This window comes from Ascaphus truei, chromosome 1 (assembly GCF_040206685.1).
Source record: "Ascaphus truei isolate aAscTru1 chromosome 1, aAscTru1.hap1, whole genome shotgun sequence".
Classification (NCBI taxonomy): Eukaryota; Metazoa; Chordata; class Amphibia; order Anura; family Ascaphidae; genus Ascaphus; species Ascaphus truei.
This window is the reverse complement of record NC_134483.1, coordinates 463,801,410-463,814,678: the sequence shown is the minus strand read 5'-3', so window position 1 is coordinate 463,814,678 and position 13,269 is coordinate 463,801,410. Positions and strand designations below refer to the sequence as shown.

The 13,269-nt window shown below is 47.2% G+C and overlaps 1 protein-coding gene across 6 annotated transcripts in view; it reads left to right on the top strand.

Annotated features, from left to right (window-relative positions):
• Positions 1–13,269, top strand: part of PAICS (phosphoribosylaminoimidazole carboxylase and phosphoribosylaminoimidazolesuccinocarboxamide synthase) — an 86,599-nt gene that overhangs the window by 7,353 nt on the left and 65,977 nt on the right. For 5 of the 6 annotated variants that reach the window (XM_075566074.1, XM_075566093.1, XM_075566103.1 and 2 more), the window contains exons 2-3: positions 7,870–8,313; positions 10,166–10,258. In XM_075566074.1, the coding sequence (XP_075422189.1) occupies positions 7,870–8,313; positions 10,166–10,258 (537 nt within the window). The remainder of the gene's footprint in view (positions 1–7,869; positions 8,314–10,165; positions 10,259–13,269) is intronic. The other variant, XM_075566083.1, reaches the window with a different exon arrangement.

Here is a 13,269-nt window from a genome sequence, read left to right as displayed (position 1 = left end):
ATGTTTGCTTTCCTTTATAGATCTGCTTCATCCTACACAGCATCTTCAAGGAGATGGGTCCATATATATAGCAATAACTTATGCTCAATTTACACCTAAGATTGGCATCTTTTATGAGAAACTTTTTATTAGAAAGTACAAATGTATTTTAAGCACCATATGTATAAAATTGACCTATATGATTTTACAAGAAATCTTTAATTAGAAAGTTTAAATTGTTTTTAAAAATTCTATGTATAAATTTGACATATATACGATTATTGTTTTACTAAGAAGTATCACACCATTCTTGGTGATAGAATGGATAGCACATTCTCACCATGCACCAATTAGCAATTGCTTACATGATCGCTAATTTCACATTTTTAATATCTACCCTTAGCCTATGAGTTGTTTAAAATAGGAAGGGTCAAAGAGATGTAGGGGGCACTCCCTAGATCCAATATATATATAAGTATCCAATGCTTAGTGTAAGTATTAATAGCCAATTAAGGACAGTATTTAGAAATTGTAAGTTTCAGAATGAAGAAGACCAACATTATGTTCATAAAGTCCCCTCACTTAATACAAAGTTACGGTCCTCAATATACGTTGGTTGTATGCACAGTGAAGTACAACGGAACGTTGTTATACCGTTTGTACGATCAGTTAAGAACAGCTGATTCCGATTTCAAAATCTAGAACAAGCTTAACAAGGGGGTGTAGTAGAATGGCCGGCCGCAGTATATAAAGCAGGAGCCGCGAGCCCAGACCATTCTAACTACGGAGCCTGAGGAAGCCCATAGGGCGAAACGCGTAGCTCAAAATCCCCCAGAAATTTTGACCCTTTCAAGCCACCGTCGGGAGCGGGACACGGGAAGTGCAGCGCTACATCCGGACGCGGAGGGAGTTCAGCTGCAGCACCACAAGTCCTGTTTAATTCCCTAAAGACTGGCTTTTTTCACCCTTCCACAGAGTAACTCACGGGTTGAGTTAGCTGTGTCTTGTTGTTTTATTTTCCACTTAATAAAGACCTTGGCCTTGACTTTTTCAAGCTCAGAACTTCTTTTACCCATTGGGGGGGTGAGAACTCACAATCAGTACCAGTGGACGTCTCCCAGCGGGGACCACAGAAGGAGCAACAAAAGATACCATTTCCAAGTGTGCACTCACACTTGGCCGTGTGAGTAGTAACACTTTAATTTTGTCTCTACCATATACTAAGGTGTGGCCTTTGACTTTTTGTTTTTAGAGCTTTAACTCAACATTAAGAAGTGGAACTGCCCCCTAGAGACCAAGATACCATCCCTTAGAGCGCACGCATACATGCCCGTGTGAGTGTTTTATTTCTATTTCTATTATATATCCTGACACCTTTCCTGATATAATCACAGATTGCTCACATATTTTGTATGTATTTATTCCGAGGGTGAGACAAACACCAGAGAAGAAGAACGCAGACGCAAGGCGGCGAAAGAATCTAGAAGACAGAAAAGAGACGAAAGAAGAAAGAAAAAAGAAAAGGAAGTCCGAAAGATACCTTGATGCGACAGCATTCGCACAAGGCCGTGTGAGTGTTAAAAATTATTTTACACCTACAAAACCCTCCACATTGCCTTAGAGCATTATACAACCAATTCAGGTTATATACCAGCCTTCCATCAGTGCTCCCCCATCCCCCCTTTTTTTCTTGGAATATTAAGTGTGAAGGGGAAATATTAAGTGTGAGGGAATATTAAGTGTGAGGGGGAAATATTAAGTGTGAGGGGGCATATTAAGTGTGAAGGGGAAATATTAAGTGTGAGGGGGCATATTAAGTGTGAGGGGGCATATTAAGTGTGAAGGGGAAATATTAAGTGTGAGGGGGTATATTAAGTGTGAGGGGAGGATATGACGTGTGGCGGGGGGAATTATTAAGTGTGAGGGGGATTATTAAATGTGAAGGGGGCAATATTAAATGTGAATGGGATATTAAGTGTGGAGGGTATTAACAGCGTATGAGGGTGATTTTAAGAGTATGTCGGTGCGGATATTAAAAGTGGTTGGGGGAGATATTAAGAGTGAAGGGATAAGAGTGGGGGAGGTGGGCAGAGAAATAGGAAGGTGAGGAAGTGAGAGAAAAAGGGGTGGGTGAGTGAGGGAGAAAGAAGGGGGAAGAGTGATCTTAATGCTGACATCTCGCATACAGCTGCACTACTATGTTTTATATGTGTCGTTTTAAAATGTATGGTACGTACAGTGTGGCCCGAAGGGCGTCCAGTCTGGCCCCTCATCTGAAATGCGTTCGACACCCCTGATTTAATGTGAATAAGTAATATACATGTCTGAAACACATCAAGAGATACTGTGCATCATATAATGTGCCATGAAGTTCATGTAATAAACTATACTATGATTTCGAGTGATTAAAGTGAATGTAGGATATGTTTGTCAGACCTTATATGGTATGTAATCTTGACTTCATTAAGTATGAGTGTACAATAATGTTTCAACATTAGTAGTGGGGTGGGTTATGGGGGTTGGTGCCCTGGGGTGGTGGGTTATGCCACCCGGGGGATTAAGGGAGGAGGTTAACCCCTTGTATGTCACAGCGGTTGTACCTCTATGTCATACAATGGGTAGTTACGGTGTTTGTATGAACCCCTTGGCTACCTTAGTGACCATGAAGGCATGCATAATCCTCAAAGGCCAGGCCTTCATGACCACTAGGGCTTCTACGGGGTTAATACATAGGCCTTGACTGTATTTTTTGGCCTTGTCCAGGGGTCGTCCACCTACGGCTCGCAATCCGCATGCGGCTCTTCTGGCCGGTCATTGCGGCTCATATCGTATGATATATACATATCGTATGTAACTGTATTTGTAACCATGTATTATTTGTCTTAACTCTGTGCCCAGGACATACTTGAAAACGAGAGGTAACTCTCAATGTATTACTTCCTGGTAAAATATTTTATAAATAAATAAATTAAATAAATATCGGGAGGCGCTTCCTCCAATGTGCCTTCAGCGCCCTCCCCTGTTTGTCGGTGCTCTCCCCTGCTTGTCGGCGCTTTACGCCACCGTGCCGGAAGCACACGCAGCGCCAGGCCCAGTCTGCCGGCACCTCATTTGCTAGAAGCGCCGACAGTGCAGACAGACCTCACCACTAAGTGCTGCAAGTATGTGTGTGGGGGGGTCATTTTGTGTGTGATTATATTGTGGGAGTCTGTGGGGGTGGGAGTGGGGAACGGGGATTATTTTGTGTGGGATAATTCTGTAGGGGTGGGGAAAGGAGATCATTTTATGCGGTAGATTTCTGTGGGGGGGGGTGGGAGTGGGGAAAGGAGATCTTTTATGTGGTATATTTCTGTGGGAGTGGGGAAAGGGGGTTATTTTGTGGGATAATTCTGTGGATGTTATGGGTCATAACTGAGTGTGGGGGAAGGGAGGAATTGTGTGGGTAGGAGGGGAGTGGATGGGGGAGAGAGTGCAAGGGACGGGGGTGAGAGTGAGAGGGGTGGTGTAAGAGAGAAAGGTGGGGGAGTGAGAGTAAATACACAGGACCAAGTATATTGTAATTTATTTAGCATTTTTTGTCCAAGGGTTGAGGAAGGACAACTAAAAAGGGAAAGATAGAAGATGAACATCGAGATTAAAAGTGACTGAAGTACATTTGTCATAGGCATAAACGGACATTCAAATACAGCATGTGTGTACATTTTTTGGCCTAGTCCAGGGGTCGTCAACCTGCGGCTCGCGATCCGCATGCGGCTCTTCTGGGCGGTCATTTCGGGAGGCCCTTCCGTCAATGTACCTTCAGCGCCCTCCCCTGTTTGACGGTGCTCTCCCCTGCTTGTCGGCGGAGCTTTACGCCACCGTGCCGGAAGCACATGCAGCGCCAGGCCCAGTCTGCCGGCACCTCATTTGCTAGAAGCGCCGACAGTGCAGACAGACCTCACCACTAAGTGCTGCAAGTAAGGCTGTCTTAGCACTTAACAATGCGATAACTTCAGTTTGTGCATCAAAATAACAGAGTTTTATGGATCTGGGCCATAAAGAGCTGGCGTAAAGCTTCTCAAAACAAACATTTGCCAAAAAATGTATTGATTGTCAATGTGGTTATCTATACCCAGGAGCATAGCAAACACATTGCCAATCACTAGGCAACCAAAAAAAATACACAATTAAATAAAATACAATCAATGTGTTTTCTTACCAGGATGTAGATTTATCCTCCTCATCCAACTGGGGCACCAATCTTACCCCACAACACAATGATCCTCATCAGCAATGATGCGCAGAAGTCCATGATCCACAGTTGCTTGCAGAGGAGGCCCTGGTGAGTAATTCATCCTTCCTTTTTCTTTTCTGCTCCTCTTCTTTCTTTTCTCCTTTCTTGTCTTTAGCAGGTGCAGGAGATGTTGAGCCACTGCTTTTTTGTGGTCAAATGAGACGTGACAGGTCTAATATAAGGCCTGTGATGTCACATTTAAATGACAAATGTTACATCCACTAATCCAATCAGTGAGTGTACAGTGTGATGGCTTCCATTTTTTTGCTGAAGTGACATTATCTCAAAGGGAGGGAAGGATATGCTACCTGATTGGCTTGCTTCCCTCCATTTAAGGTGACGTCACATCATTAAAAAAAAAAGGGAAGCAATCTCATACTACATCCACCAATTGGTGGATGTACCATTGGACAGTCAAATGTGACGTCACAGGCCTTATATAAGGCCTGTCACATTTCATTTGACCCCATGAAGACAGCGGATCGACATCTCCTTGACCTGTTAAAGACAAGAAAGAAGCAAAGACAGTAGCAAAGAAAGAAGAGAAGCAGAAAAGAAGGAAGAACTATTCACCGGGGCCTCTGCAAGCAACTAAGGATCATGGACATCTTTGCATCATTGCTGATGAGGATCATTGCATCGTGGGGCAAGAGTTGGTGCCACAGTTGGATGAGAAGGGTGAATCTTCATCCCGGTAAAGTTAAGAAACACAATAATTGTATTTGATTTAATTGTGTATCTTTTTTTAGGATGCCCATTCATTTGCAAAGTGCTTACTATGCCCCATTGAGGGTATAGATAACCACAGTGGCAATCAATGCATTGTTTGGCAAATGTTTATTTTTATTTAATTGTAAAGTATTACATTTTTTCAATGTTTTTTTTTTTTACTTTGCCTATTTATGGCCATTGTGGTAATCCTTGCCCCCATTGTGGGCATGGTTTACCACAGAAGGGGTGTGCAATGAGGTATGCCCTAAATAAATGTTCCTTTTTGGGAATGTCAACTGAGACACCATGCCCATTTGTACTTTGCCTTCCTCTCTTAAGCATAGACCCTGCCCTCCCCTTGTAGAGGCCCTGCAGAAATCACCAGAGGAAGAAGTTAAATCCTGTTTATGGACTATTACAGGCTACAGCTGTAAAATTCCGGGCATTATTGAAATCCCTGCTCTCTGATTGGTTAAAATTCTGGGCATTATTCATTCAGTAATTCCCAGAATTTTTGCAGCTTGCAAAGTGTTTATTTCCAATGTGTTTATTTCCATCCAATCAGCTTTTCCTTTTGTCACAATAGCTCTGAGACAGGACAGGGGATTGGTCAGGAGGCAGGAACAGCTCTCAGACAGGGCAGGGGATTGGCCAGATAGCAGCAGCAGACAGTGACTCGTCCCCCTCCCTCCGTGAACACAGCTTAATTTTGAGTTGAGGAGCGAGAGAGAGAGTGTTTGTGTAGCTGCAAAGTAAGTGGCTGTCTGCAGTTTGTTTGTAGCTGCAGTCTCTCTCTCTCTCTCTCTCGTGTGTGTGTGTGTAGCTGCAGTGTGTGTGTTATTGGCCAGTAAGGCCCTGTTCTTCTGGGATTATTACTTAATTATTGTACAGAGACTCACTGCCCTGCCCCTGGAAGACCCTGAGGCTGAAGCATCTTGCCCCTGAGAGAATACCCCAGTGACTGACAGGTCACTACAATTATTACAATAGTGTGGCCCCTGAACCGGGATGGGGTTATATTTTGGTGCCCAAATGGGGCAGGGTAAAGAAGAGGGAGGACTTTGTTGATTTCTGTTCTTTTGGAAACTTTTTGGAGCATTTTTACTTCTTGTGCAGTTTTGCAGGCTTTTTGCAAGGTTTCCCATGTTAAAGCCTGTGAAAGATTGCAAACCCTGGACTTTCCACCCACGTCACTGGTGCAAAACCATAGTCCAGCCCACTACTGAGCACCCTATGTAAAGCGCAGGAGACAAAAATCTGCCTCCACTGATTGTGCGATGAGCGTAGCATCTCCTGAAACAACATAGGCATGTGTAGAGAAACATGTGACTAGACCCCGCTTTGCCTCATGGCCAAACTTACCAGACTTAGTGACCCCTTTGTTGAGTACAGTCAACATCCTGTTGCCACACAGTAATAGCATCATTGAGTTTGTAGTGTCTGCTATAGCCGCAATTCCCTTTGACATCCCCGTAGGTATTTTCCTGATTGAAATATAGGGAAGAGAATTCCTGCTGGCAATGTATGTCTCCTGTCGGAGTGCTGACCTGGGTGGCTCAATGTGAGGAGTGTTGGGTTCCATCTCTGGTGAGAGACTCACTGGCACCACTGGACTGTCTTCCACAGTGACCAGTGACTTTTCTAACGTGGTGGTGAGCTCCATTCCACCATCTGAGACTAAATTAGGGATGCAACTAAGTAACGATGAGCAGATTGTGCCCATCAGAGATGAGGAGGAGCATTAAAACGGACTCTTAGTAAATCTGGTCGAATGTAGTGAGGAAAATATCTAGTATCCCTGCTGTCCATTTGCCTGAAGCAGTCTGGTCAGTGGGTAGGGCAGTAATGGAGCAGCAGTAGGAAATATAATAGACAGGGGAACTGCAGTTAGGGACTTAAGGGGAGATTCACTAAGCATATGATGTCATTGGCTATTAACATTGGATCTGGGTGAATCCCAGGCTTATGCTCTCTCCCATGGGCATGGACAGCTAAAGAAGTTATAGAAGGAAGCGGAAATAAGCAAATGCCACTGCAAATTGGTACATGGGACCAGGATATTTAGACATCCCTGCATACTTTGCTACTCTATGTAATTCAGCATTGAGAAATAAGTGGCATTACTGTTTTAACACACAGACCTAAGAATCCTACTAAGATTACACTGGTCATCTCCACCTATTTATGAAAATGAATCCGTTTTCTACTTTCTCCCTGATAAACCTCTTTCCCCACAAAAGATAAGCCCATATGGGATCATTGGAGCTTGCACAGGTCAGTATGAATAGACTATTATTCCAGAATAAACAGAACCCAGAAAATAAAGCGACAGTCTCTCCTAGGACAACGGTGATTTAATGGCAGTGGCATGTTTAGTACAGTAGGTTTATAGTTGGTGAGTGAATTTTTTTAAATATATATATTTCTTTAACTTTTAATGTTTCCATAGAATGGAAAATGTCGTGGAGTGTTTTTGTGATCTTTATCGAATCTCTTTTTGTGGTAGAATGTGTGGTTTGCTTAATGATGGTAGCATAATTAATTTAAATAGTTAATGGGGAAGAACAACAATTACCAGATAAGATTAGAATTATTGCTGCTCGCTTATCAGAACTGTCCTTTAACGACACTGTAGAATCACAAATACCCAAAATAATGTATTGCAGGGCCTTGGTCCAAAGCAAGAATATCTCAATCATTTATATAGGTGTATGCATAAATAGTTTTGAGGATTGAAAGGTGAATTTAGTAAATGGTGATAACACATGGGAAACTTGCCTGGCATTGTTCTAAAGTTAATAAATAGTAACTAAAGGTGAGAGAGGGCCTGGCAGCCCGGCGTTGAAATCTGTCAACCTTATAGTTGACTAGGATTTATAAAATATTCTCTTTATCCTCTCTCACAGCTCTATTGCGTGACCCAAGACACGGTGACATTGAAGGTGGCCTGCTAATTATTCCACCTGTTTCTAATGAAGGAGGAAAACACTGGACTACCAGGGAAATCAGAGCCTTGTTAAATGTCTGGTCCGACAAGACTATCCGCCGGCAGCTGAAAGGCACAGTAAGGAACCAGAGGATATTTGAACACATTGCCAGGCTGCTCCAACAAGCAGGCATTGACAGAGACTGGAGGCAGTGCAGGACAAAGTATAAAAACCTAAAGCATGAGTATGTTGTTGTGAAGAAAGCCCAGGAATCAGGAAACACTAGTAAAACCATGAAATTCTTCAGTAAACTAGATGCTATTCTGTCCAGCAAAGCGTCAGGACAAAGAAAGGATTTCAGTATAAATGAGAAACAGACGTCCATCTCACGGACAGATTCCGCTGCGGAAAACGGTTCATCAGGTAATAATGATTCGTGAAACCCTTTCAACTGTATAGGATACACCGCAGCAATAATTTCTCCTACAGTATTTTGTATTTTCTTTACTGATCCTTGTAAGAATATATATATATATATATATATATATATATATATATATATATATATATATATATAAAGTTACATGCAACATAACAAGTGCTTGGAACAGCTACTGAGAATTAAAATATGGAGGGAAGAAAAATAGAAACAAGACGTTGGCTAGGACGATTGCTGCTATAAAGTATTAAATGGGTCTATGTGTCAATGATTACTGCACTGCGCCATTTTTTGCTCTGTGCCAAATGTAAGAGACTTGTTGATCAAGTTTCCTACGTATGGTACAGATTGTTAGCCAGGGAAATATGCACCACCTCAGATCTTCCAGATTTTTTGGGAGCAAAGAACAGGAAAGAAAGCGTATGCACAAAGGAGCAGAATTGTTACATTCTAATATATGTGTGTCAGCTACTGTAACTCCTCCTATAGTCACTTACCAAACTGCACGCTGGCACAGACCACTCCAAAATTGTTAAACATTAAAGCTGCAGTTCAAGCTACCGGTTTTTTTTTTCCAGTTTTTTTTTAGTTTTTTTTTTTTTTACTTCAATAGTTTCATGTGGGCAATCTCTACTTACCTAAAGAACTGCATAGCTGCCGGTCAGTTCGTTCTCAGTCTATTGATCGGTGAAGTTTGGCGACATCTTTAGATCTGGGGAATGTAAATGGTTGCTATAGGAACAAACCAGCTTGTTTAAATAGAATACAAGAAAATTGGTCTTTCAAAGTTTTTTTTTTTTAAACAGAAAATGCTAAAAGTATTTTTTCTTACTCCAGAACTGATTTATTTAAAAAAAAAAACACACATGCAGGATATTGCTTGAACTGCAGCTTTAACAGAATGAGAGACAACATGGAAAGGACTCTCTAATCATTGACACCAATGTCTGTTTTTTTACTTATTAAACCACCTTTTAAGCTCTACAGCTACACTCTTGTATGTCACCAAAATGAAGTTCACCCCACTGCTTGAAGTGATCCTGCAATGAATTGCACAGCAACACGTTACTGGCAGTGGATGGGGTTAACATTTGCTATTGCCCTATTGTAAAGTAAATGAACAAAGTGAATATTTCCCAGGTTGTAAAATAATAACTATGCTGAGGATGTAAATACCTCAATGTAGATATGTGTGCTTTTTATTCTGCATACCTGGGTCTCTGGGAGCAGATCAGCCCATCTGTTGCATTAAGGGGCACTCAATTCATGAGTTCTGGCCCTCCAATTCCAATGAGCTTTCGAGAAATAAAAATGGCCGCCAGCAACATCGCACCATCAAAGTCTGCCCAGTTTTACTCGTGAAAGGTGCTGGGCAATCACAGCTTGATTTGCCTTGAAGTGGGTGACACCCTATACTAAGTCCAGGACCTTTCTCGGAAAACATTTTGGCCCATGTTTCTCTTCTGAGAAAAAAAACACAGGTAAATTATTCAGCAATATATCTTCAGGTAACACCCGAGAAACCTGTGCTTCCTTAGACAGCACAAAAAGACTCAGAGACAAATTTAATGTAGAATGTATTCAATACTAAAAGCCACAATTCTCAAAATCTAGTGGTCCATAGAGAAATGATCACAGTTTACCATGGCCAGCTATATAAGGAGGAGGAGTAATACCAACAACACTGCATGGGCATATGTTAGAGTTAGGCAGAGAGCACCCTAGTGCTAATATTGTTTGCTTCATAGACTGATTTGGGTAATAGTTTGTAGTCCATTGATTTTTGTATGCTTGTAGAAATTATATTAATACACATTTCTTTTAACGTTCCCACAGAAGTACCAGAAACTCTTATTAAAGAAATTAACGTTTGTAAAACTTCAGCAGATCTACAAGCGGCGGAGATGAAGACAAAAATTTTAAACACAGGTAGGATGTAGAAAGAGTGGGGGGCGCAAAAAAACAAATAGAAATAACAGTCAGATATAGTACTGACAAATCAACAATGATAGTGAAAATCAAATAATGTGGAATAGAATATAGTCTACTAGCTGAGAGACCCGGCGTTGCCCGGGATGTAAATGCGTAATAGGTAGTATTATTTATAAATCGTGGAACAATAGGTGACTGTTTGTTGTAAAGGTTGGATAATAATATTGAAAAGAAAGATGGAAGAAAATGTAATACGATGTTGTATAAAAATGGTTTATTGTAACCACACCACAGTACAATGTATATTTTGGTGGCATAAGTGATGTAAAAATCTGAGTCGTGTGTCCTGCTAGGGTGTGAGGCGGCGGGTGGCGCGTGGGTTGTGAGTGCTGTGTGCGAGTGGGGGTCCTGCTAGGGTGTGAGGCGGCGGGTGGTGCGTGGGTTGTGAGTGCTGTCTGTGAGTGGGGGTCCTGCAAGGGTATGAGGCGGCGGCTGGCGCGTGGGTTGTGAGTGCTGTCTGTGAGTGGGGGTCCTGCTAGGGTGTGAGGCGGTGGGTCAGTGATGTCGGTGCGTAGGGGCGGGAGGCAACAGGTGTGTGTGGCGGCAGGTATGTGTCGAGTGTGGCGGGTGTCTGTTGAGTGCGTGCAGCGGCTGTGAGGCGGTGGGTGAAAGGCAGAGGCGGCCGGAGTAAGGGCGGGTGAAAGGCAGAGGCGGGGGTGGGGAGGCGGTAAGGCGGGCATGAAGGCGAAGGGCGGCGGGAAGGGGAGGAGGGGGTGGAGGAGGGGGGCAAGGGGTGGAGGAGGGGGGCAAGGGGTGGAGGAGGGGGGCAAGGGGTGGAGGAGGGGGGCAAGGGTTAGAGGAGGGGGAAGGGTTAGAGGAGGGGGAAGGGTTAGAGGAGGGGGGGGGAAGGGTTAGAGGAGGGGGGGGAAGGGTTAGAGGAGGGGGGGAAGGGTTAGAGGAGGGGGGGGGGAAGGGTTAGAGGAGGGGGGGGAAGGGTTAGAGGAGGGGGGGGAAGGGTTAGAAGAGGGGGGGGAAGGGTTAGAGGAGGGGGGGAAGGGTTAGAGGAGGGGGTGGAAGTGTGGGAGGGGGTGGAGGGGAAAGGGGAAAAAGAGGTGGAGGGGGGGGGGAAGAGGAGCGGAGGGGGGGGTGGAAAGGGGAGCGGAGGGGGGGTGAAGGGAGCGGAGGGGGGTGAAGGGGAGCGGAGGGGGGGGGAGGGGGGTGAAGGGGAGCGGAGGGGGGGGAAGGGGAGCGGAGGGGGGGAAGGGGAGCGGAGGGGGGAAGGGGAGCGGGGGGGGAAGGGGAGCGGGGGGGGGAAGGGGAGCGGGGGGGGGAAGGGAGAGGGGGGGGGGAAGGGGAGAAGGGAAGGGGCGGTGGGAAGGGGGGGGGAGGCGGTGGGAAGGGGGGGAGGGAGGCGGTGGGAAGGGGGGTGGGAGGCGGTGGGAAGGGGGGGTGGGAGGCGGTGGGAAGGGGGGGGAGGCGGTGGGGGGAGGCGGTGGGAAGGGGGGCTGGGAGGCGGTGGGAAGGGGGGGGGGGAGGCGGTGGGAAGGGGGGGAAGGGGGGGAAGGGGGGAGGCGGTGGGAAGGGCGGTGGGAAGGGGGGGGAGGCGGTGGGAAGGTGGAGGGAAGGGGGGGGAGGCGGTGGGAAGGGGGGGAGGCGGTTGGAAGGGGGGGAGGCGGTGGGAAGGGGGGGGGGAGGCGGTGGGAAGGGGGGGTGGAGGGGAGGTGAAGGGGGGGTGGAGAGGAGGTGAAGGTGGGGGGGTGGAGGGGAGGTGAAGGTGGGGGGGTGGAGGGGAGGTGAAGGTGGGGGGGTGGAGGGGAGGTGAAGGGGGGGAGTGGAAGGGAGGTGAAGGGGGGGGTGGAAGGGAGGTGAAGGGGGTGGTGGAAGGGAGGTGAAGGGGGGGGGTGGAGGGGAGGTGAAGGGGGGGGGTGGAGGGGAGGTGGAGGGGGGGAGGTAAATGGGGAGGTGAAGGGGTGTGGAAGGGAGAAGTGGAGTGAGGGGAGGTGAAAGGGGGTGAGGGGAGGTGATGGGGGGTGAGGGGTGGGTGAGGGGAGGTGAAGGCCGCTCACTCACCCGTCCGGCAGGTCCCACGTGGATCTGAGGCGGGAGGCAGCGTGTTGTGGCCGCTCTCCCGCTGTGTCCCGGGCGCTCGCTCGCTCCCCCGCTGACTGTAGCGGCGCCGGGGGGGGGGGTATCGGGAGACACTGACACTGGAGGGGAGGGGGGGGTGGAGGGGAGGTGAAGGGGGGGTGGAGGGGAGGTGAAGGCCGCTCACTCACCCATCCGGCAGGTCCCACGTGGATCTGAGGCGGGAGGCAGCGTGTTGTGGCCGCTCCCCCGCTGTGTCCCGGGCGCCGCCATCTTGGGCACTCGGCGCCGCGAGGCAGCCTGCCTGGCCACTGGCTGTTCCCCCGCCGGGGAGGGGTGAGTTGTAGCGCCGGGGAGGGGGGGGCATGTATATGTGGGGGGGGGGGAGAGGTGGGAGATATAGAGGGGGGGTCTCGCACGGCCGCTGACACTGGGTGGGTGGGGGGGGGGGGGCGCTGAAGGGGTAATAATAGTGTGTGTGTCCCGCTGACTGTAGCGGCGCCGGGGGAGGGGGGGTCGGGGTGAAAGCGCGGGAGACACGGGGAGAGGAGGAGGTGCGCGCGGGTGCTGCTAACACTGTGAGCCCCGCTAATGTATGTAACAGTGTGTGTGTGTGTGTGTGTGTGTGTGTGTGTGTGTGTGTGTGTGTGTGTGTGTGTGTGTGTGTGTCACTGTGTGTGTGTGTCACTGTGTGTGTGTCTGTCACTGTGTGTGTGTGTGTGTGTGTGTGTGTGTCTGTGTGTGTGTGTGTGTGTGTGTGTGTGTGTCCCCTGTGTGTGTGTGTCCCTGTGTTCCCTGTGTGTGTGTGTGTCCCTGTGTGTCCTTTGGCCCGTCACTCCGCCTCAGGCCAATGAGAGGTGTGCGGGGGCGGGCGGGCCAAGGGACCAATGAGATTTCCCCTAGGGACACCGGACATCCAGGCA